Here is a 26,011-nt window from a genome sequence, read left to right as displayed (position 1 = left end):
TTTGGATAGCATCCACCTTGGCCTGTAGGGGGTTTATGGTTCCTCGACCCACCTGGTGCCCCAGGTAAGTCACTCTGTTTTGGCCTATTTGACACTTTTTGGCCTTAACAGTTAGTCCTGCCTGCCTGATGCGCTCAAAGACCTTTTCCAGGTGTAGTAGGTGTTCGGGCCAGGAGTCTGAAAAAATGGCCACATCATCGAGGTAGGCAACTGCAAATTCTCCCAGTCCAGCTAGTAGACCATCTACCAGCCTCTGGAAGGTGGCGGGTGCATTTCGAAGGCCGAAAGGAAGGACATTGAATTCATACACCCCCGCATGGGTGACGAATGCTGACCTCTCCTTGGCAGGTTCATCTAGCGGTACTTGCCAGTACCCCTTGGTTAAGTCTATTGTAGAGATGAACTGGGCACGTCCCAACTTTTCCAATAGCTCATCGGTACGTGGCATTGGATAGTTGTCCGGACGAGTTACAGCATTTAGCTTACGGTAGTCCACGCAAAAGCGTATTTCCCCATCTGGTTTGGGTACCAGAACCACTGGAGATGCCCATGCACTGGTAGATGAGCGGATTATACCCATCTGTAGCATGTTCTGGATCTCCCGTTCTATAGCAGCTTGGGCATGAGGAGACACTCGGTAGGGTGGGGTTCTGATTGGGTGAGCATTACCTGTATCAATGGAGTGGTATGCCCGTTCAGTCCGTCCTGGGGTGGCTGAGAACAATGGGGCGAAGCTAGTGCACAGCTCCTTGATTTGTTGCCGTTGCAGACGTTCCAGGGTGGTTGAGAGGTTCACCTCTTCCACGCCACCGTCTTTTTTCCCGTCGTAGTAGACACCGTCAGGCCACTCAGCATCATCTCCCTGGACTGTAAACTGACAAACCTGTAAGTCTCTGGAATAGAAAGGCTTGAGAGAATTAACATGGTACACTTTACGCTTTAGTGAGGAATTGGGAAATGCTATGAGGTAGTTTACAGCTCCCAGGCGCTCTTGGACCGTGAAGGGCCCTTCCCATGATGCTTCCATCTTATGGGCCTGTTGCGCCTTCAAGACCATAACCTGGTCTCCTACCTTGAAGGACCGATCTCTGGCATGTCTGTCATACCAGGCCTTTTGCTCTTCTTGAGCATCCTTTAGGTTCTCTTTAGCAAGGGCTAAAGAGTGTCGGAGGGTGCTTTGTAGGTTGCTTACAAAGTCCAGAATGTTAGTTCCTGGAGAAGGCGTAAACCCCTCCCATTGCTGCTTCACCAACTGTAATGGCCCCTTAACCTCGTGACCATACACAAGTTCAAATGGTGAAAACCCTAAACTGGGATGTGGTACAGCCCTGTAGGCAAACAGCAACTGCTGCAACACTAGGTCCCAATTATTGGAGAATTTGTTGATGAATTTTCGTATCATGGCCCCCAAAGTTTCATTGAACCTTTTCACCAGGCCATTGGTTTGATGGTGGTATGGGGTGGCAACCAAGTGATTCACCCCATGAGTTTCCCACAGTTTTTCCATGGTCCCTGCCAGGAAATTAGACCCTGAATCTGTAAGGATGTCGCAGGGCCAACCTACCCTGGCAAAGATGTCTGTTAGGGCCAGGCACACAGTGTTAGCCCTGGTGTTGCCTAGAGCGACTGCTTCTGGCCATCGGGTAGCAAAGTCCACTAAAGTCAGTACGTACTGCTTTCCTCTGGGCGTCTTTTTTGGGAAAGGGCCCAGAATATCCACAGCTACTCGCTGAAATGGGACCTCAATTATGGGGAGTGGCTGGAGAGGGGCCTTGACCTGGTCTTGAGGCTTTCCCACTCTTTGGCATACCTCACAAGACCGGACATACTTGGCAACATCCTTGCCCATCCCCTCCCAGTGGAAGGACTTCCCCAACCGGTCCTTGGTTCTGTTCACCCCAGCATGGCCACTGGGATGATCATGGGCTAAGCTTAAGAGCTTCTCCCGGTACTTAGTTGGAACCACCAACTGTTTTTTGCGGCTGCCATTCTTCCCGGTGTCCACCAGAAAGAATTTCCTTGTATAAAAGTCCTTGGTCTATAACAAACCGGGATCGATTAAAAGAGCTGAGAGGCGGTGGGGTGCTCCGTGCCGCTGCCCAAGCTTTCTGAAGGCTGTCATCCGCTTCCTGCTCAGTCTGGAACTGTTCCCTTGAGGCTGGGGTCACCAGTTCTTCCTCAGACTGTGGACTTGGGCTTGGTCCCTCTGGAAGCGATGTAGGTGATGGGGTTGTTTCCGTTGCTGGTGAACCGCTCTCCGCTGGTGCACCTGAGGGTATTTCAGGCTCTGGCTGAGCCTTTTGGGTATGGCTGTCTGTTGCTTATGCCAGTTTTGGCTCGCTGGCGCCCTCTGGCGTTGAGTTTGAAGATGTAGTTGCACTTGCTGGTGCTGGTTGCTGTTCCAGTTCCGGGCCTGGGACTGGAGATGCTGTGGCTGTTTCAGTGGTAGGCATGGAATCCGGGTCCACTACCTCTGTCTGGGTCTCTGGTAACACAGACGGGGCCTCTGTGGACGGCTCAGGAACAGGAATGGGTCTGGAAGCTTGCCTGGTTTGGCTACGTGTAACCATTCCCACTCTCTTGGCCCGCCTCACCTGGTTGGCCAAGTCTTCCCCCAGTAGCATGGGGATAGGATAATTGTCATAGACTGCAAAAGTCCACATTCCTGACCAGCCTTTGTACTGGACTGGCAGTTGAGCTGTAGGTAAGTCTACAGCTTGTGACATGAAGGGGTAAATTGTAACTTTGGCCTTTGGGTTGATGAATTTGGGGTCAACGAAGGATTGGTGGATAGCTGACACTTGTGCCCCCGTGTCTCTCCACGCAGTAACCTTCTTTCCGCCCACTCTCAAATTTTCCCTTCGCTCCAAGGGTATTTGAGAGGCATCCGGGCCTGGGGATCTTTGGTGTGATGGTGGTGTAATGAATTGCACTCGCATGGTGTTCTTGGGACACTTGGCCTTGATATGTTCCAGTTAATTACACTTAAAGCATCTTCCATCTGATGGGTCACTGGGCCGAGGTGAGTTACTGGAGACTGGTGAGGTTGAAGGGTAGGGTATCTGTGGCTTTACTTGGGTGGTATGTGGGGTCTTTGGCTGTCCTCGGTTGTAGGGTTTATGGTCTGTGTGCCCCCTGGGGTAATCGTTCCCCTTGACAGTGGCTGGCACAGGCAGCCCAGCTTTTGCCAACTTCAGTTCATGTTTTCTCTGTTTTTCCTTCTCTTCATTTTTTTTTTGTTGTTTTTTCATTTCTCGGTGGTGGGCCGACTCTTTTTCTGCTTGTTTCCTTCGGTAGGCCACCTCTTTTTCTTTTTGCTTCCTTCTGTGGGCCAACTCTTTTTCTGCTTGTTTTCTTCGGTAGGCCACCTCTTTTTTTTCTAGTTTTCTTTTGTGTGCTGCCTCCTTGGCTGCCTTTTTGGCTGCCTGTTCTTTTTGGTAGGCTGCCTTTTTGATCTGTTTTTTTCTTTTTTTTATCTCCATTTTTTTTTGTTTTATTTTTAGTTGTTGCCTGTGTTTAGCTTTTTTGATTTGTTTTTTGGCGTTAATTTTTGCCTTAGAAGTCATGGTTCCTGTTTTCTTGTGTTGGGGTGCCCTCCGGTGTTTATCTTCTGAACTGCAGGTTCTCTGTTGCCTCCTGAAGTCTGCCTAGCAACAGTGCCTTTAGCTAATTTTCCTTTTCTCTTTCTAGCTAATGTTCAATGAAGGGAAACCAGAAAAACCACTTTATTTGCATGCATATAAGTGCTGTTACTTGCCTCCTAATGGGAGGGCTATTGCATGACAAAAGACCCTCAACAGTTTCTTAATGGCTTCTCGCTTAACATGCAAGCCACAAACTGCCAGAGAGAGCAGAAAAAAAAATTCTCTCTGGTTCCCTTTTAAAACCAACTGTTTCTCTCTGCTAAAAAGCCCTTAGCAGAGAAAAGAAAAATATAATATTCCTACTGGCTTCTGGATTCTGTCTATATCCCACCGCTGCCACCATGTAATACCCTTAGTCCCAGATTTGGACCTTAGCGTCCAAAATATGGGGGTTAGCATGAAAACCTCCAAGCTTAGCTACCAGCTTGGACCTGGTACCTGCTGCCACCACCCAAAAAATTAGAGTGTTTTGGGGCACTCTGGTCCCTCCGAAAAACCTTCCCTGGGGACCCCAAGACCCAAATCCCTTGAGTCTCACAACCAAGGGAAATAATCCTTTTTCCCTTCCCCCCTCCAGGTGCTCCTGGAGAGATACACAGACACAAGCTCTGTGAATCCAAACAGAGTGAATCTCCCTCTCTGTTCCCAATCCTGGAAACAAAAAGTACTTTCCTATTTCCCCAGAGGGAATGCAAAATCAGGCTAGCGATCCAACACACAAATCTCCCCTTGATTTCTTCCTCCCACCAATTCCCTGGTGAGTACAGACTCAATTTCCCTGAAGTAAAGAAAAACTCCAACAGGTCTTAAAAGAAAGCTTTATATAAAAAGAAAGAAAAATAAGTACAAATGTTCTCTCTGTATTAAGATGATACAACACAGGGTCAATTGCTTAAAAGAATATTGAATAAACAGCCTTATTCAAAAAGAATACAAATCAAAGCACTCCAGCACTTATATTCATGCAAATACCAAAGAAAAGAAACCATAGAACTTACTATCTGATCTCTTTGTCCTTACACTTAGAAACAGAAGACTAGAAAGTAGAACTACTTCTCCAAAGCTCAGAGCAAGCAGGCAGCCAGAAAACAAAGACAAAGACACTTAAATCCCTCCACCCAAAGTTGAAAAAATCCGGTTTCCTGATTGGTCCTCTGGTCAGGTGCTTCAGGTGAAAGAGACATTAACCCTTAGCTATCTGTTTATGACAACTGTGCTTATTGACATGTGTCTAATCCTTTTTTTAATCTTGCTAATCAGTTTTCTTCAATAATAGTAGCATGGCAATGACTTCCACAAGTTAATTTGGTCTTCAGAACATTAAAGGGAGATCTGTCAGTCACCAAGAGAACATGGGCTCATCAGGCTTAAGGCATCCTGCTGATAGTTGGGTGGGAGAGACTACAAGAAACAACCCTTCAATCTTATTATTGCCATCTCTCATGATTTTTTGGGAGGTTTTCTTAAAGCTACTAGTTCTGTCATCAAAAGATTCTCCATTTCGTTTTTTTCTTTAAAAAAGTAAGTTTCTATTGCTCATGGTTGCAAGACTAATGCTTGAAAATGTGAAGTGAGTGTACTGTAAAGGCTCATAAACCTGAAGGCAAAGAAAAAAGAAACCCTATATAGTAGAGTTATATATATCGTTAAGTTTTAAGCCACTCATGATTTCCGCAGGACTGACTCATGATTTTTGAACACTTGGGACTGGTAACACTGCTGACTCCACCCTGACTGTCAATGATCATTTTTAATAATTGTACTTGGAAAGAAGTTCTGGACCCATCTCCCCATGCCCATTTATAATTCCTGATTTCTCTCCTGACCCAGTAGGTGAGGTGAGAAAGTGGGAGCAGGATACAAGTAGGGCTGCCACAGGAATAGAGACTTTATTTCCAGGAGTTCCTCACTACCCTCAGCCCTGCCAAACAAATCTCTCTACCAGACTGCAGAACAGGTGTGGTTGCCCTCCTTCCTTAACTTAATGGGCTCATCCATCTTTCTTACCTCACTGCAAGATAGGTCATCTTGGCACACAACCAGTTTATGTAGCTTGCTGTCTTTTGCAGACCCAAGCAATGGCATAAAATGGACCTAAAATATGATATTTGTTTGTAGTGCTTATTTTAATAACACAGATATTGTTCCTTTTCTTCAGGCATGACACATTCAAAAACAATGGAAGAAGTAATGTTTTTTTAAATTGTTCAAACCAATTTTCCGTTTGTCAGGTAGCTAAACTAATTTAGATGAATAATATTTGATTAGCAGGAACAATTTAGAAAAAGACTGTTTACTTATGAAATCAAACCTCTCATATCCTGCTAATCTAGAGTTCTCTGTAAACTCTCTGTAGAAATTGCTGAATATCAAATATTTGCTGTTGGTTGTTTCTTTGTTGTCTGGATAAAGATTTTTTTTAAAAATTATTTTTATGAAGCATGGATTGTTTATCTTCATTGGTGACCATGATCAGAAATGAAGGTTCTGATCCAACTCTCACTGAAGTCAGTAAAAGTCTTTCAATGTAAATTGGATTAGGACAAAAACCACATTATCTGTTAATGTATTTTGAATTTACCTTTCTATTGCTGTCTCATTAGTTTTCAACTACAAGCTATTTAAGGATCCCAGCAGGAAAAAAAAAAGGCATATTGGAACACTTACTGAAACTCTAATTACTTGTAACAGAAAATAGTCCATGGGGTCTGAACTGAGCACATCAATTGCGAGGATTTAAATTCATACTTCGTGGGAGAAATTTTAATCTCAGACATGCTTAGCATACCCTCAGATATCTTATAAAATTTACTTGAAATGCACTCCACCCATTGGAGTTTGGAATCTATTGTTGTGATTTTCAACAGTGCTTGCTATGTTAGTTTCAGGTAAACTTCAAAGGGCTCAAAGTTCAAGTTCAGATGCTTATATGAAGCTTATCAACTTCATATATATTAAGTGAATTGAAAAATACTCTTTTTTATTTTTAAAGTGCAAATATTTCTAATAAAAATAAATATAGTGAGCACTGTACACTTTGTATTCTGTGTTGTAATTGAAATCAACATATCTGAAAATCTGGAAAACATCCAAAATATTTACATAACTAGTATTCTATTATTGTTTAAGAGTGCCATTACTCACAATTAATTATTTAGTTGCGCGAATAATCACGATTAATATTTTTAATTGCTTGACAGTCCTTAAATTAACATGGGTCAATTTCTGTCCTCAGTTACACTCATGCAATCCCATTAGAATTATTAGGGATGTGACGCTACTGAGCTGTCACACTGCAAAGTGACTCTGGTGAAAATGCCTTGACCAGGCTGACCTTCTCCATTACAAATTCATTTTCTGATCGTTCAGTTCTACCATCTTCCTACCTAAATACCTATCCTACAATGGGGTGTAGGCAGTGTGACCTACTGGTCAGAACAGGAGCCTGGCCTACTGGGTGGAGAAGAATCAGAGGATAGAACCAGAGGCATGGTCAGAGGCCCAGCCAATGGCTGGAGCCAGCAGTCAGAACAGAACCAAGGTCAGAAGCCAAGGTCAGAGTCAGCAGATTCTAAGACAACGGTTGGAGCCCAGAAGTCAGAAAAACTGAGGAAGAGAGCTGGAACTGGAGCAGGCATAGATTAGAGCAAAGTCCAGTACAGGAAGCAGGCCTGGAACAGCTGCAGGAAAAGAGCACATTGAGCAGCCACTGTGCAGCTCTCGCTTCAAGGCTTAAATGGTGATCTGTTGGCCCTTTTGTCTAATCAGGGAGTATAGTCACCTTGTGAGGTTTTAATGGTCCCTGCTGAGCTCAGTGGGGTGCTAGGTGATCATGCCTGGAGCTAGCTGGGGTCCTGTCAGTACCTCTACACTGCCCCTTGAGGGCTCCTGCAAGGGTCCCTCAGCCCTGGCTTGTCAGTGTATCTTCCATGAAATTACTGCAGGAGACAGGGAGTATGAATGGGTTTTTTTTGGTTTCCAGAATCGCTCCTCTAGTCTGTACCTCTTACAATCTATCTAGAGCAGGGATTCTCAGGACAAATTTTTTGCTCGCCTCAGAGTGCGGTCACCAACTTTTGCGGGTGACTGCTCTCACACTTTTTCCTAGAGTACTTAATTAGCTTTAGGAAAAACAAATAAATATGCACATAGATATGTCCAAATCATTGTAATTTATTTATTGCTAACCAGTAAGTCTGCTGTGAAAAGTGATATTAACCAACATACAAGTATCACTTTTCACAGCAGACTTACTCAGCCCTGCCAAGCCCGGGGACAAATTAAGCCCTGGATATCCGGAAGGATGGGGGAGGCTGCCAGGGGCTAGAGCCTGAAGCCCGGAGCGGGATGCTGGGGCCTGCTGCCGTGCAGCCAGGGTCCAAGGCTGAAGCCCAAAGCCTGAGGCCCATCACCCCGGGAAGGTAGGGAATTCACCAGCTGCCAGTTCCTCCAGTGTTGTGCCCCAGGTGTCAGCCCAACCCGTGTTGGCAGCCCCAGCAACCAACACCAAGGAAGCACATCCAGGAGCAACCGGGAAGGGGAGGGAATGCTGCTTTGCCCTCTCCTCCCCCTTAATCAGAGCCCAGGAGGCTGTGGCCGCAAGAAAAGCCCCTGGTGGCTGCATGTGGCCAGAGTGGCTGCATCTGAGAAATGATGATCTAGAGCTTCCCCTGACCTGCTTGGAGTCAAGGACCAATGAACTTTGTATTCCTCCTATCCCTGGACAGTAACTGGAGCATGGATGGAGAGGATGGTCTACCAGGTTGGGGAAGGAGGTTGTCAATGAACCATGTGGGGAGATAAACTTAAAACACGGGTGTATCTTTGAGGCATTCTGGGAGTTGAAGTTTGAAGGCCACTGGGTTTAAATCTGTGGCCACTTCTGAATACATGGATCCTAACTCTCATTAATTTTAATGAGTCAATGACCTAATTTCTGCCCTGACTTACATGTCACAAAATAGGGTTGTGTGGAGTTCAATTCAGGTCAGAACTTGTCCCAGTAGGTATTATCCTTATCTATCAAGGGTGAAATCCTGTTTCCATTGAAGTCAATGGGAGTTTTGCCATTTTCTTCCACGAAGCCACAGTTTCACCCCAGGAGAATATACCCCTTTGGATCTATTACTCTTCAATAAACCAGATTTCTAAAGCTCTATATATAATAAACCCTTGGGTAATAGGTATGTAAAGCTGCTAGGAGAGTCAAAGAAAGAGTAGTACAAACAAGGAAACTTAGTCTTTAAGCACCTTGAATTACACAATGTGCTGGATATAAAGTTTGGTTTTTTCCGTTTATTATTGATCAGGGACAGACAGTGAATATGCAGTATTTAAAGTTGATTATAAATGACAACATTTCCCATTTTGGTTACTTGTAATAGTATTGCATCATAAAAGTAGTAGTCAATTTGCCCCAAATGAAAATATAAACAAATAAGTACTAGAGCATGTAAAAGACAACATAAAGGTTAGAGATTACTCCAAGGCAAATAAAATCTTTATACATAAAATATTTCCACATCTTTCAGGGAATTCTGATAGGCCAAAATGCTAATTCTGTCATTACATTTTCTATTTATTAGTATTTTCCCAGGCTGCAAAATTTCATAACAAATAAATAAGCCATCTTCCCTTCCACCTCTTAGTTACCGAAGCTTTTGTTTTATCCCCTCCTCAATTATTCTAACTCCCTTTATTTCTTTGTTTCTCTCTCTCTCTCTCTCTCTCTCTCTCTCTCATAGCAGGGTGCAGTAAGACCCAGAGAAAATCCAGTGCATTACTTGGAAGGAAACAGGAAGTTTTACATGTCTATACATAATTTGCTTATGAAATGAAGTGGTGTAGAATACTCTCTCCACAGCAGGTGCTCTGAAATGAAAACAAGCATCTATGCACTGGAGATACTTTTGAAAACTGGGTTTTAACAGTGCACATTTCAGCAGAGATTTTTTTGTAATAAACCTAAAACCATCTAATAAACAAGTGAGGTCTAATTGCACAGAGTGAACAACAGAGTTGATAAGGGAGGGACAGCCCAGGCAAATCCCGCCTTTATCTCAGGAGCAAATGTACTTGGAGCTGGCCCTCATCTACTCTATCATCAAAAAGGCAGAAACCTCTCACCTTTTAAAGCTGCCAGAATCCTATTCCTTGACTAACAGATAAGGAAAGTGTATTATTAAATCCACACCAGCAGTATTTGATGTGTTTTTCAATATTTAGAGAAATTCACCACAGGATTCTGGTCACCGTGAATAACTCACTTCCTCTCATTCCACAGTACAAAAACTTCCCAGATTAAAAGGGAAACAGTCCATTTTTCTTTACCCTCTTCTTCCTCCTCCTTCTCAACCTTTCACTGTCCTCTCGCTTCTTCCCTTCACTCATCCATCACCTGGTCCATATCACCCTCCAGCTTTGAATCCTTTTACTGGTTCTCCATCTATGAATACATCAGATTCAAACTCCTTGTTCCAGGCTTCAAGACCCTGCATAATTTTGACTCTCTCTAGTTCTCCATCCTTGTCTCTTTGTGTCACCAGCCATCTCCTTGGCTCTACTGATACCAATCTCAACATAAAGAACGAGGAGTACTTGTGGTACCTTAAAGACTAACAAATTTATTTGAGTGTAAGATTTTGTGGGCTAAAGTCCACTTCATCAGATGCATGTTTGTCCTAAGCTCCTATAACATTGCCGTGCCTTCACACTGTCCCTATTCATGGAAGGCCCTTTCCTAAAGGCTACTATCTCACTACGTTCAAATCTTTCCTGGACACCCACTTCTGCTGTGAGACCTGCAAAAACGTATCAGACTGATAATGGCAGAGTTGATAAGTGATTGGAAATAGTGTGTATATATCATGGAAAATACACCCTCCACACTAGTCTCCACCATGGCCACTTGTATTCCACTATCCCCTCTTTTTGTGTCCTATGGACCCTGGTCCTACAATTCATAATATGTAGGTGTATTACTGCATGTACACAGAGCCTCACTGACTTCATTTGGGCTCCACAGGGGCACAGCAGTCTGGGCACATGCAACAAATTACAGGATGAGGCCTTAGATTGTAAGCCCCAGGGGACAGGTGACTGAACCTTCTTTTATGGATGGAAGGCACCTAACATAATATTGATACTCTTACTGGTCTGATAATTCAAGAGTTAATTTTATCCACATAATAAAATACCAATAGTTTATTGCACATGTTTAATTTTATAACTATTTGGAAAAGACACTCATTTAAAAAAATACATTTGGGTTCTGACCAAAAATGACAAACAAAAACATAAAAATGTAATTGATACGAACGCGTTTCCAAAAGGGCAGCTTTTTGTTTTTAATTACCTCTCCACTTCATTTTATTTTTGGTACTTGTGACCATGTGTAAAGCTACATCCACCCACTGCTGTACTCTATTAAACACCACTAATGACGTTCCTTATGGCTGCCTCAGCAATGCCAACTGCAAGCCTGTGCAATGAATATCAACCCATCTAGCTACAAGGCTTTTTACTCCAACTCCTCCTTTTCCCTAAGGCAAGTCACTATTCATAAACCTGCTGCTTTTGGTATTGTGTTGTATCCTTGGCCGTCTCCAGCAGAGTCTATTAAAACTCAAAGATTTAAGAGAGAAACGTTGCTCGGATACAAGAGTGAAGTCCTGTGTTAAACAGGGCTGCCTGGGGGGGCAGCAAGTGGGGCAATTTGCCCCAGGCCCTGGGCCCCGCAGGGACCCCACGAGCCCTGGCCTGGCATGCATTTCAGCGGTGGGGAGCCCTTCAGTGCTGCCGAAGACGCAGAGTGACTGAAGGGCCCCCGCTGCCTAAGGCCCGGACTGCTGCCGGGTGAGTACAAGTGCCGCAGCTGCCCCACTTTGCCCCAGGCCCCCTGAATTCTCTGGGTGGCCCTGGTGTTAAAATGCACCTTTCAAGTTTAGGGATGTCTACATAATCCTAAAATTAAAGGGACAATATCAAGAAGTCCAGGATTAAAATGTGACCTACAATGCCTATGCGCTGTAATAATATGGCTGGGAATGTTCTCTTGGTTCTACATGTCTTTATCAACAAAATCTGCTGTTGGGCATATTGAAGAAATTAAATAGCCATGTTTGACCTTTCTCTGTAGCAGTTCATTAGCACTATTCCTACTGTAACACTAACAAGACACTGGTGTGAATAGGAAGCTGACGTATTACAGGGGATCATGGTGGAGGATCAGACTGTTGGGGTGACATGGGAGAAGAAAATATTGGGGGAACAGTATTGCTGGGGGAGGAACACGGAGAGAAGTGAGTAGGAAGGTATGGTGTTGCTGGAGTACATTTGTGTGTATGTATGAGAAACAGGTGTTCTGGAGCAGGCATGTGGAGTGGGAAAGATGGACGGAACAGATTAAAGCAGGGGCTTTAAGGCAAAGCGGGAAGAGGGCCCTACCTCCTGCCTCCATGACCTGTTTATCTCCCTCCACACCTCGGGCTTAGCCCTTTTGTATTTTGTCCTGATCCCTTTCTTATGTGCATACATTTAATGCTGAAAACTTTACCTATGTAAATGTTATACACCTTAAAATATGTTGAGTTTGGAGTTCATTGAAAAATAGGATTCATTTTTCATGAACATTTTCATGAAAAAATTATCCTTTTTTTCTTGTTGAAAACTTTTGGAATTTGAAACTTTTTGACCAGCTCTTTCTGGGGCAAAGGACTGTGAGGAGAGAGGATATAGGAAGTGACAATCTGCTCTCTTTATTCATGCCCTTGCCCTAGTCAAGATTATTCTTTTTAACACCCTATTTCTCCCTGGTGCAGAAAAGAGCAACAGGGATGATTAAAGGCCTGGAAAAAACTCTCATCTAAAGAAAGATTTAAAAGATTGGGGTTGTTTACCTTGGAAAAGAGATGAGTAAGAGTGTCATTATATATGCACATAAAATAATAAATATCAAGAAGGCAGATCAGGAACTTCTGTTCTCCCTGTTTTATAACACAAGAAGAAGGGAAAAATTTAAAAAGTGGATAATTCTGAACTGATGAAAGGAAATACTTTTTCACGCAACGTGTAATTAGACTGTGGGATTCAGTGCCACAGGAAGTCATTAAGGCCAAGAACTTGACAAGATTCCAATAGGGACTGAGTATTTATATAGTTTTCAAGAAAATCCAGAGTTGTCATAATTAATGATGACTAAAACTTTGGAAGGTCTATTAAACTTTTTGCTCCTAGGTTTAAGCCAGTCTCTAACTATTAGAGACTAAGATGAAACCTATATTTGGAACAGACTATTGAACATCTGTTTACTGCTGGGTTCTAACACCTTCCTCTGAAACATGTAGCTCTGGCCACTGTCAGAGGCAGGATACTGAACTAGATGAACCTCAGATATGATCCAGTCTGGCATTCCTGTTTCCATGTTCCTCCTCCCAACCACTCGTAACACCCACGTTTTCCCTATAACTCCCAGCAATGCCCTCTCTTTCTCATTCCTCTCCGTGCCCCCACAACTGTTTTCCAAAATAACCCCTGCTCCATATCCCCAAAAATCCTGGTCCTTCAGGACACCTGAGTTCTCTGTCAACCATCTACTACCCCTAGCGATCCTTAATATGTATCAAGTCAGTGATGAAGCCCCAGAGCACTTCAGGTGCTGATGCTTTCGTTACAGAAATCTAACCCTGTGAAGTGCACAGATGGATCACCAACTGCAAGCTTGGCCCAAGCTCCGAGCCATCTGGGAGCTCAGGCTTGGAGGGCACCACTAATCCCACAGTTTATGATCATCCCTCACATTCAAGGCCAGATCCTTGGCCCCACTGCTGGTTGCTTTGTGCTAAAGCTGCCCTTATGGGGCTGATGGGGATTTCCTTTGTGTAGGCATAGCCCTGAGCAGCTTAATGCCAGCACAGACAGCTGTATGCTCTCTATTCCCAGCACCTTCCTCCTGCAGCATGGTGGGGCATGTCAGGACCAGGAGAGAGTGTGCTCAGAGTACGCTATGCCATCCTGTGCTACTGAAATGGCCCTAACAGGTCATTCCAGCTGGTGCAAGTTGGGGTAGTCCTGTGACTGTTACAGCTTGTGCCAGCATCCAAACCAGCTTTCACCCGTGCTCAGGAGAGGGGGTGTGGAAAAGTGGTGGAAAACCACTCCCCTCAGTGTGTAAAGCAGAGCTCAGCCACACCTGAGGATTTGGTCCTCTCTGTCTATAGGTTTCCACAGTGAAGGCCTGGTGTACTCCGGTGCTCACTTGGGTGTTTAGGTCAACACAGTGACACTTCTGGCTTTGGTACCTTTCTAGCACTGACTAACTTGTGGAGGAGACAGCCTACAACAACGATTCCTTGATGGTTCTCTCAAGGGAAGTGGTCTGTGAATTAAAACTGCCCTATTCCTCACTGCCTAAAAATCAGTCTTTATGAGTGAAACTTGAGAGTTCAGAAAACTTGCTGCTGCTGAGAACATGTGGGCTGAAAAATCAGCAACCACAGGGAAAACACATGTAATTTTTGACTAAGCAACATATAAACATCTCTATTCCAATTCCCTGAAAGAAGTTTCACAGGCTAGGTTAAGCATTCCAATGCACAGACATGTTGGTTACTCCAAACAAAAGTGAGAAATAGTGCTTAAAATACAAGTCTGGCTTCACTCTGAACTATGGAATGGGTGACCCTTTTTTGGCAAAAAGTAAATTCACTGAAATATGCAGTTTTCAGGGGCATTGATGCTATTTGCCAAACTGCATTTAGAGAATAGTTTCAGCCAAAAACAAAAACAAACAAAAAAAAAAAAAGAAGGGAAAAAAACAACAAAAAAAAAAAGGACAAAAATACTGAAAAAGTCAAAACATTTTGTAACTTTTCATTTTGACCAATTCCCCTCCCCTCTCCCCCAGCTTTCAGTTTAGCCTGAACTGAAAAATCAATTATTTTTTCCATGGTAATTATGACCAATGCCTCCATGAAACAAAACTGAGAAACACCTTACCATTTGCTTTTTATTCACACTCTTCTTGCGATTCTCATTTTTGCTCTCATCTTCATACACCAAAACAAAGTCAATTCTTCGCTGGCCATCGTTAAAGAACAAGGAGTCAGGTTTTTGATCAAACTCTGCCTGCAAGGAGTGCAGAACATTTTAAATATGAAGATCTTTACAAGTCAGTTTTTTTTGTCTGTTGACTACGTACAGAAGTTGAGGAGTAGAAAAACTCAATGTCAAGTCATTACAGTAGCAACAAAACTCAGGATCATACTGTTCTCTTTTGTAAAGAGCCAGGTGTCTGTATGACATAAGGACAGCAGAACTTTTACCTAATTTTCTCCTTCAGAAATTGCAGATTAACTTTTGCAAATATGGCAATGGAAGGATCTTAGGTGACAGTACCATTACCAAATAAGGCATCTGTCAAGTAACTTACATACCATTGTGATATACTGTTACAGATCCTTGTTATAAAACATTTTGATTCCTGCAGGGACTCTCACAATAACTAGCTTCCCATCTTTCCCAGAAACTTTGCCAGAAGTCTGAGCTTCTCAACAACTGAAAAATCCTTTCATGGCTCCATACATACTAATATCTATAAGAACCAGTGTCACATGCATGACCCTGAATCAGAGAAGGATATGGCCACAGTGCAAATGCATACACAAAATGTAACACATCCCATGTGGATATACTTCTTATTTTTATTAGCAAAATCTCAGCAGGCACAGAACATTGTTAAACGCCACACATCCATCATGTTATAATATATGCCAAAATCAAAAAGATTAATATATCCATAAACCATCACCCAGTCCCTAGAGGAACATAGGATAGATTGTCATATCCACTAATAACATCTCAATGTGTTAATTCATGTGTATAATATTTTAGGCACAATTGATGATGGGCTTGATGGAGAAATTTGAATGCTGGAGTTACATTTTTGCAGTTAGTTTGTGGGAATACTTGTGTGCATCACCACGTGTAATCATGCTTAAGGTTAAGATTTCATCACAGTTATTTTTAGTAAAAGTCACAGACATGTCGTGGGCAATAAACAAAAATTCATGGAAGCCAGTGACCTGTCTGTGATTTTTAGTAAAAATCACAGGGGAGGAGGGGCTGAACACCAGGGGGTAGGACTGAAGTCCGAGCCCCGCAGAGGGGGACTGACAGCTGCAGGGCAAAAGCTGAAGAGATCTCTTATAGGCCTGGTCTACACTAGGTGTTTAAACCGATTTTAGTAGCGTAAAACTGATTTAATGCTGTACCCATCCACACAACGAGGCCCTTTATATCGATATAAAGGGCTCTTTAAATCAGTTTCTGTACTCCTCCCCAACGAGAGGAGTAGCACTAAAATCGGTATTACCATATCGGATTAGAGTTAGCGTGGCCGCAAATCGACAGTATTGGCCTCCGGGCGGTATCACACAGTGCTCCACTGTGACCGCTCTGGACAGCAATCTGAACTCGGATGCAGTGGCCAGGTAGACAGGCAAAGCCCTGCGAACTTTTGAATTGCATTTCCTGTTTGTCCAGCGTGGAGCTCTGATCAGCACGGGTGGCGATGCAGTCCCAAATCCAAAAAGAGCTCCAACATGGACTGTACGGGAGATACTGGATCTGACCGCTGTATGGGGAGACAAATCTGTTCTATCAGAGCTCCGTTACAGAAGACGAAATGCCAAAGCATTTGAAAAAAATCTCCAGGCTATGATACAGAGTCCACAACACAGTGATGCGTGACATGCGTAAAGGAAAGCCAAAAAATCAAATGGACGTTCATGGAGGGAGGGAGGGGGTTCCGAGGACTCCAGCTATCCCACAGTCCCCACAGTCTCCGAAAATCATTTGCATTCTTGGCTGAGCTCCCAGTGCCTGTAGGGTCAAACACATTGTCTGGGGTGGTTCAGGGTCTATCTCGTCAATTTACCCCCCCTCCCATCATAAACAAATAGTTAAGGGTTAATAGAACAGAAGTACTTCATGTCTCTTTTGCCTGTAAAGGGTTAACAAGATCAGTGAGCCCGGCTGTCACCTGACCAGAGGACCAATCAGGGGACAGGATACTTTCAAATATTGAGGGAGGGAAGTTTTTGTGTGTGCTGTTAGTGTTTAGTTGTTGTTCACTCTGGGGGCTCAGAGTGACCAGACGTGCAACCAGGTTTCTCTCCAATCTCTCTGATACAGTCTCTTATATGTCCAGAATAGTGAGTACTAGGTAGATAAGGCGAGTTAGGCTTATGTTTGTTTTCTTTATTTGCAAATGTGTATTTGGCTGGAAGGAGTTCAAATTTGTATTTTGCTGAAAGGATTTTACTTTGTACTTGTATACTTAGGCTGGGAGGGTATTCCCAGTGTCTATAGCTGAAAGACCCTATAACATATTCCATCTTAAATTTACAAAGATAATTTTTACTGTTTTTCTTTCTTTAATTAAAAGCTTTTCTTGTTTAAGAACCTGATCTTTTTTTTTTATTCTGGTGTGAGATCCTAGGGGACGGGGTCTGGATTCACCAGGGAATTGGTGGGGAGAAAGGAGGGAAGGGGGAGAGAAAGGTTAATTTCTCTCTGTGTTAGGATTACTTTCTCTCTCAGGGAGAATCTGGGAGGGGGAGAGAGAAGGAAGGGGGAAGGTGGATTTTTCTCTCTGTTTTAAGATTCAAGGAGTTTAAATCACAGTGATCTTCCAGGGTAACTCAGGGAGGGGAAGTCTGGGAGAGGCAACGGGGGGAAAGGGTTTACTTTCCTTGTGTTAAGATCCAGAGGGTCTGGGTCTTGGGGGTCCCCGGGCGAGGTTTTGGGGGGACTAGAGTGTACCAGGCACTGGAATTCCTGGTTGGTGGCAGCGCTACAAGTACTAAGCTGGTAATTGAGCTTAGAGGAAATCATGCTGGTGCCCCACCTTTTGTACGCTAAGGTTCAGAGTGGGGAATTACACCATGACACCCTCCGTGATAGAAAAGGGGAAAAAATCGTTTCTTGACTTTTTTATATGTCACCCTATGTATATTGCATGCTGCTGGTAGACACGGTGCTGCAGCAGTAAACAGTAGCATCCTCTCTCCTCCCCTCCCCGGTGGCAGACGGTACAGTGCAGTAGGACTGATAGTCGTCCTCATCATGAGCCCATGAGTGCTCCTGGGTGGTCTCAGGTGAGGCTGGCCGGGGGCACCTGGGTAAAAATAGGAATGATTCCCAGTCATTCCCAGTAGATGGTACAGAGCGGCTGGTAACCGTCCTCATCATAGCAACTGGGGGCTGAGCTCCATCAGTCCCCTCCCTTTCACGTGTAAAGAAAAGATTCTGTACTGCCTGGACTACCACAGCAGCGGGATGCTGGGCTCCTCTCCCCTGCACCGCTTAATGTCCTGCCTGGACTATCATAGCAGCTGGAGGCTGCCTCCCTCCCATTTTATCTCAGTAACAAGTCAGCGTTTCTTATTCCTGCATTCTTTATTACTTCATCACACAAATGGGGAGGACACTGCCTCGGTAGCCCAGGAAGGTTTGGGGAGGAGGGAAGCAACGGGTGGGGTTGCTGCAGGGACACCCCCTAGAATGCCATGCAGCTCATCATTTCTGTGGGATCTGACACGGAGCAGCTATGCTCTCTGGTTCTCTGATACACTGGTTCTCTAGTACACTTGCCCCATATTCTAGGCAGGATTGACTCTATTTTTAGATACCATAAAGGAAGGAATGACCTGGGGGGTCATTCCCATTTTTGTCTTTGTGCCCCCGGCCAACCTCAGCCAGGGGCACCCATGACAGCAGCAGACGGTACAGAACAATAGATAACCGTCATCTCATTGCCAATTTACAATGGTGCAGCAGACGGTACAGAACGACTGATAACCGTCTCTGCTGTCACGCAAAGGCAAATGAATGCTGCTGTGTAGCGCTGCAGTACTGCCTCTGTCAGCGGCATCCAGTATACATACGGTGACAGTAAAAAAAAGCTGAACGGGCTCCATGGTTGCCGTGCTATGGCATCTGCCAGGACAATCCAGGGAAAAAGGGCGCGAAATGATTGTCTGCCGTTGCTTTCCAGCAGGAAGGAATGACTGACAACATTTACCCAGAACCACCCATGACAATTATTTTTGCCCCATCAGGCACTGGGCTCTCAACCCAGAATTCTAAGGGGCGGGGGAGACTGCAGGAACTATGGGATAGCTACAGAATAGCTACCCACAGTGCAACCCTCTAGAAATCGACGCTAGCCTTGGACCATGGACACACACCGCCGAATTAATGTGCTTAGTGTGGCCGCATGCACTCGACTTTATACAATCTGTTTTACAAAACTGGTTTATGTAAAATCGGAATAATCCTGTAGTGTAGACATACCCATAGTCACGAAATCCGTGATCTCCATGATTAAATTGTATCCTTAATAATGCTCATCCTCACGTCCATTTTGTTAACAACTAAACCTTAATGTCATTAGAATTCTCACCCAGTTTGAAGAAGTGGGTGTCTGTATGGCTTAGGTTAAACTGGAAGATGTTCATGACATTGGGCCAGATCCTCAGCTGCTGTAAACTGATATAGCTCCACTGAAGTCAATGGAACTATGTTAACTTATGCCAGTTTAGGATCTTATTTCCAAAGTTGTATGAGAGAAGACATGTATTCCTAAAGGTTTGCAAAACTGCTGAAAACAAGAACTTCTTTCCCTGCCTTTCCTATATTGACCCTGATATCAAAGTAACGACTTGTATGAGGCAAGATAAGGTTATATTCTTCCTCCTTAAGCAAAATAAATACACCTCTACCTCGATATAACGCTGTCCTCGGGAGCCAAAAAATCTTACCGCATTATAGGTGAAACCGCGTTATATCCAACTTGCTTTGATCCACTAGGCGCAGCCCTGCCCCCCGGAGCGCTCCTTTACCGCGTTATATCCAAATTCGTGTTATATCGGGTCGCGTTATATCGAGGTAAAGGTGTATCTCTAAACAACAAACAGGGGTACAAAGGTATCTGGAATGGCTTTACTCACTGTTGTTTGAATGGTAATGTTACTTATTATTACTAACGAGTTTAGATACAAGTGTTATAAATTACTCCAGGCTTTAAAGGTTTGGGATAATTCATGTTTAAAACTTCTTGACATCCAGCATCTTTAGCTTATTGCAATGACACAGAGTATCTGTTTGAACCAAATCAATCAGCAGTTCTCATTTCTTAGAATTATAGGAGTTAGAGCTGAAAGCGACCTATTAGATCATCCCACTTGGCCATTCAAGGATTGTCTGCAACAGCAGTAGTTTTAAATATAAAATGCAGCACTGCTAGTGCAATCTCCAGACTAGTTTTAAATGTCTTGCAATTGGGCTTAGCTGCATGGTATCTACATTTTAGTGTGGAGTTAAAATATCAAATTACTGTAAAATAGTTATGTTTTGTTTATTAATTAGCACCCTCTCTTCTCCTGAAGCAGAACCTGATCATACTTTTACAACTTATTACATTTCTTGGAATTAAAATAAACAGTGGAGTGATGTTAGGCATTGGATTTGTATTTTTATCATACTGATTCTACCTTGACAACTATACTATCATTTGCATTTTAAAAAACGAAACAATATGAACTTGGGAAAGAGTCAAATGACTAAAATCAAGTCAGCAGCCAGGTGTTCGAAATATAACAATCATACTAAAAAGAATGTATAACATTCCTGTTACTTAAGAGATAAAGACAATAAATACTAAGTGGGCCAATCTCTATGCTCATAATTACAATAGACTCTCATGTATCTAAGTCTATAATAGAAAGGGGAAGATAGAAGTGACCCATATATTTAGGTAGCCAAACATCTTCTATTATAAAAGGATTCTTGTAATTTTTTAAAGAGAAATTCTAACGCCTCTATTGTTTGCAGAAGGCCTCAGACATTCAGCAGAAAGACTTCAGGTTAGAGAAGAGCCTTTTCTTTGTCCCATGAAATTCTGTTTAGGTTTTCTTGAGATTTAAACTGTTGAAAATTACTATTTCCCTCTTCTCACTTGCGTTCCTCAGGAAAATTCTGGCAGTATTTCAAAATATCTGAACATGAACATTCTAAAGATCTGGGCATTCACTCCCACTGAAGTAGCAGCAGATACAATACTGAAAATACAACTGAAGAGAGCTGTTGTAGCAGCTGTTGCAGTGGGAGTGGGGGAAAGGGAAGAAAGCCAGGCCAGATTTCTGCCAATCATTCCCTTCTTTCTCCCCGTTGGACCCAATACATGGTCCAGCAGACTATGCCCTCCCCTGGGCAAAAAACTTTTTTCAAACTGCTGGCTGGTTTGGTCCTGTAGCTCAAATGGTAAAAGTTGCAATGCTGAATGTACAGCGTTCAGACTTTTACGATGATGAATAACGGGGGAAGGGGGGGGGATTGTTACGGTTGCACATAACAAAATTTTTGTTTGCTTTAATAGGAAATTACATTAAAAATCCAATGTTAAAATAAAGTCATTTAGGTCGCAAAGTTAAGCTCTCAAAAGTAGGGCCGGCTCTAGGTTTTTTGCCACCCCAAGCAAAAAAAAAAACAAAAAAACCCAAAGCTGCGAAAGGTAGCCAGAATGCCGCCCCTGAAATTGTGCCGCCCCAAGCATGTGCTTGGTTTGCTGATGCCTAGAGCCAGTCCTGCTAAAAAATTAGGAAATGACAGATTTAAGGTTTCCCATGCCACCTTAATTTGGCCCCCCTCATGGGCATGCATTATGAGGCAGACTTTAATTACATGATCACTGAGGCCAGTGTTTTCCAGCAATGAAAACAGAGTAACTTCAGATTTTTCAAGCTGTATATTTTGGAAATTTCAGATATGAATTATAGTGATACAAAAAATACACATATCGACAAACCTGAGCAATACGTAATCCTTTACAGCAGGAAACTGCACTGGGGAAGGGGATAGGAGACAGCTGCACTGGAGAGAGGTGGAGGACAGATGCTGGGCACTGAGGGCTAGAGCCAGGCCAGCTGTGTGATGGGGTGAGGGGGCAGGAGCCAGCTGTGTAGGGGAGAGGAGAGACAGATCTTGGGCACTGACAGCCTAAAGCCAGCTGTGTGGTGGGGGAAGAGGGGAGGAGCCAGCTGTGTGCAAGGAAGGGGAGCAGGGGAGAGGAACTGTGAACGCTGCCAAGAGTAGGTGCAAGGGCCATCCGCTCTGCAGCATGGTGAGGGAGCCCGGCCCCACTGCCAAGTGCCCTGCCCGCCCAGGAGAAGCTCCACAGAGGTTTTTCCAAGCACAGGCCTGTGTAAGAATGGGAGAAGTTGGCGACGAGCCTCAACAGTAGCCAGCCACCAGCTTCTGCCCTGTGCCCTGGGGATGAGTCAGGTGTCTCCAGCCGGAAATTGGTGGAGTGGGGGGGGCGCATCCCCACCCCTCCTTTGATTGGCAATTCCAGAATTGAAGAGTCATTTTGGAAAAAATTGTGGCAATAGCAGCAATTTCCAGAAAACACTGGCCCTAATGATCACATACTACTTTTTCCACAGGTCACATGCCTCATTCAGTATGCAGGACAAACATATAAAGGGGTCAATTGAAGATTGCATGGGAAACCTTAAATCTGGTATTTCCTAACTTTTGAGTGCTTGACTTTGCAACCTAATTTTCTTTTAATAATGTGGAGGTTTTTTTGAGCGTAACAGTATATAGGGGCAATAACACTATAAGCATGCAGAGGCTGGTAAAACATTCCCCAGTGTCCTACGTTTCACTAGCATGCATATGTATCACCTTTTATGTAGCTGAAAGATTAAGCAATTTTATTGCAACTTCATGAATCCAGGTCCACAAAGGGTTCACAGTTGTGAAAATATAGCTGGAAGCCCATTTTTCAAATGTAAGCCCACCAGGAAGCCTTTGTTTAACTTTTGTTTTTTGCTACTGTAAATAGTGTCCAGTTTTCCCCACATTACACACTTTATAAAGCATTAAAGTAAAATAACAGATTAAACATGGGTATTTATCATTTTGTTGTAAAATCAAAATTATGAAATACAAAAATTTACATTAATGTAATAGTAAGTGCTACAAAGTTAAAATGTTTAAAGTCGGAAAATGCAGAAACTCAGGTTCCAATAGTCACACTAACTCAATTGCGTTGTACATCCCATATATTTCATTGCACAGCTTTTGTAATGTACAGTAATAGATTAAGCAACACATTTAATTGAAAAAAGAGAGAAATAGAAAATAGCATATCTGTGTAATGCAGCTAAATTAACAAAAAATAAGATTCCAACAGAAATGTTATTTCATCTATTCAACTATAATGTTACATTATTATACTCTCTTACTTTTCATTTTCAGGTTTAAAACTGTTAAAATGATGCTTCAAAATGCTGTTATCAGGGATTAAATGTGAGTGGAGGGAGTGTGGGGGGGGGCTCCAGGAAATACTCTGGAAGAATTTAAATTTATTATTAAAATTAGCTGAACTGGGCTGCAAATTTAATGAGTTCTGCTTAAACATCAATGGCTTAATATAGCCCAAACATTATAGAGAAACCCTTTGTATCTGATAGCCCTTTGTTCGGGAAGAAATAATCATGGGTCCAATTTTCACAGCCACAGTTTAATCAGCATTTTAAGTAGTGATGCAGATACCGCTCTTCCAGTCTGACATTATAATGCCCTAATATATAGCAGACTGATATTGATCAATAATGTTAAACAATATGAAACAATACATTTACCCGGTGAATAATTACATTTAGCACATATTATGTCATGTTTTTGAAGACTCAAAGCACTACACAGTACACTCCAATCAATCAATCAATCACCACAACACCCTTGCGAGGTAGGTACCAGTTATCCTAATTTTATACATAAGGAATCCGAATGAGAGGAGACGGGCTAGATTGTGGGTAAATGTTTCAAATACACCGAAATAATTTAGGAACTTATGTTCCATTTTCAAAAGTGATTTAGACACTTAAGTCACTGAGGTGCTTTTGGAAATTAGACCCTGTAATAACTATTGCCCTGAATAAAGAGTGGTGTGTAACGTCTATGCCCTAGAAGCCAGACAAAGGAAGAAACTGTGACTCAGAGTGACAGTCCTCTTTCTTTTCCTGGTTCTGTATTTAGTAAATTGCTGTCCCCGTGAGCCTAACTAGCTACTATGGTAAGTGAATTAAGGGGCATTGAGGCAGGGCTGTGCCCTCTCCCCATTTCTCTCCACTTCCTTCCCATCTATTTGCTAATATGAGCGAGTATCAGGCGAGTAGCCCTTGCTCTCTCATCGTCAGGACAAAGCTACAATCTGAACAGGGAAATAAAGGGGATTTTATCCTGAACAGCTAAGTAAGGTCTGGGATAACTTGGCTGGCAGTGACTGGACCAAGGCCACGTGGCGAATCAGTGAGAATCTGTAGTGGAACTGAGGACATCCTGACTCTCGGTCCTGTGCTCTAGATCGCTGTGCCTCTCTGGCACAGAATGCTATTTGAACTTTTATCATACATATGTCATACATATGTGAAACCTCACTGCATGAGACTTCTCCAGCAGAAGACGAAAGGGTAACATTCTAGCAGTGAGCATTCTTCAGCAACAGCTTATGTCTATGCTGCAGTTTCATGGAAACAAAGCCACGTGGCATTAGCCAGCGTGAAATGTGTCTACATTTACAGCAGTATCTCAGGACACTCAAATGGTCTGTGGGTGGAGGCAAGAAAGATCAGTAAAAGGATGAGAATGAAGAAAAATGCGTGAACTAGTAAAAGCCAAGATTCTTGTTTATTTATCTTTTACTACACCATGAACAAGCACAACATTTTAAGGTCAGTAGATAATCTAACAGGAGTACTTGTGGCATCTTAGAGACTAATAAATAAATTTGTTAGTCTCTAAGGTGCCACATGTACTCCTGTTCTTTTTGCGGATACAGACTAACACGGCTGCTACTCTGACACCTAGATAATCTAAGTGACAAGACCCTCTGCAAGAGTGACTTGTCCAACTGGCATTTTCATGGCAGAAAACCTAAGATCACAGTATTTTTGAACTTATGGAAGACGCCTTTCACAAGATTAATTGCTCTTCAGTAATTCACCATTGTAGTAAAAATGTGCCTGCCTTGGACATCATGTTATATATATTGGGCCGTATCTGCAGCTGATGTAAATCCCTGTTAGAGAGACTCGATGTCCTGATATTAGGGGCTTTGTCTTATATAGGCAACTATGCTCCCTGCACCCTCCCAAAAAAGTATCCTGATTTTTCATATTGCTATCTGGTCACCCTAATCCCTAAAGCACTAGTGAAGTCAACAGGACTGTGTCGTTTTACACCACCTGAGAATCTGACCCATTGTTTTGCTTTATCTTTAAATTAATTTTCCCTTACACATAGAATAACATAACCATAACACAACATCACAGAAGCTCCTTTGCACTAGTGTAGGCTGCTTTTTCATTGACATTCAAGTGCCAAGCTCACGATCCATATTATGACTCAGACAGTTCTATTAAAAATCAAAAGAACTATAGTGCTTTGCTGAATTTCCTTTTGTTGCCAGATGCCATCAGCCTGACATGGAATTAAGTTCTGGTCCCCAGATGTCAGCAGTTAGTCTGGAAACAAGTTATCCTTCTATCATGCCCTGAGCTTAACTATTCAACTTGGGCAGAGGGAGAGAGACTCTCTCTGAAAGGAACTCAGAAAGACTAAAACAAAATAATTTCCATATGGCTTGGGACCTCTTCAGGCCAGAGATTTTCTTCGTTGTGTGAATTACACAGAGCCAGACTCATTGCTGGCACTTGACATAATAACCATGTAGGCCCCTAGTTCTACCACTCTTGCATTGAGTAGCACTTTACTCTGGAATATTCCCAAAATCTCCACTGTCCCTTGACCTAAAAGTCACAAAGCGCATGAGATGGTCAGAACAGCAGGAGGGAAAGCAGCATTTTAGAAAGGCTGAAGGGATGCAAACTAAGAGTTGGGCAGGCTGGACTGCAGGAAGTTGCTGTAAGGCTGGTCTACATGGCGCGGCAATGTGCACTACAGGGATGTGATTTCTAAAGTACTCCAACATGTGCTTGCTGACTGGCCTGTGTAAACCCTGCTGGCTCACATTAAAAAGTCCCTAGCATGCATTAACATAGTGATGGGGAAGGGGCAGATTTTGGAAAAGATGTTGTAAGACTACAGAACTTGCACTGCTAAAGCTGTAGTACAAATCTTTCACAAGTCTGTGCTTGAACAAGTGACCTGTTGGGTGTTCAACCAACCAGAGGCCTGTGCATGACAAAGCATTCACCATTTACCGGGGATGTTTTCCGAGATATGTTTTGTATCTCCCATGACAAGATGAATGCTGCTAGTGCTGCAAGTGGTGGTGC

At 43.2% G+C, this 26,011-nt stretch overlaps 1 protein-coding gene across 6 annotated transcripts in view; it reads right to left on the bottom strand.

The window, feature by feature from the left end:
- The window catches only part of ANO6 (anoctamin 6), a 132,616-nt gene that overhangs the window by 57,498 nt on the left and 49,107 nt on the right, over positions 1-26,011 (bottom strand). For all 6 annotated transcript variants that reach the window (XM_050936118.1, XM_050936115.1, XM_050936113.1 and 3 more), the window contains one exon: positions 14,640-14,768. In XM_050936118.1, the coding sequence (XP_050792075.1) occupies positions 14,640-14,768 (129 nt within the window). The remainder of the gene's footprint in view (positions 1-14,639; positions 14,769-26,011) is intronic.

This window comes from Gopherus flavomarginatus, chromosome 1, assembly GCF_025201925.1.
Source record: "Gopherus flavomarginatus isolate rGopFla2 chromosome 1, rGopFla2.mat.asm, whole genome shotgun sequence".
Classification (NCBI taxonomy): domain Eukaryota; kingdom Metazoa; phylum Chordata; order Testudines; family Testudinidae; genus Gopherus; species Gopherus flavomarginatus.
Note: the sequence above shows the minus strand (reverse complement) of the source record. Positions and strands in the feature narration are given on the sequence as shown.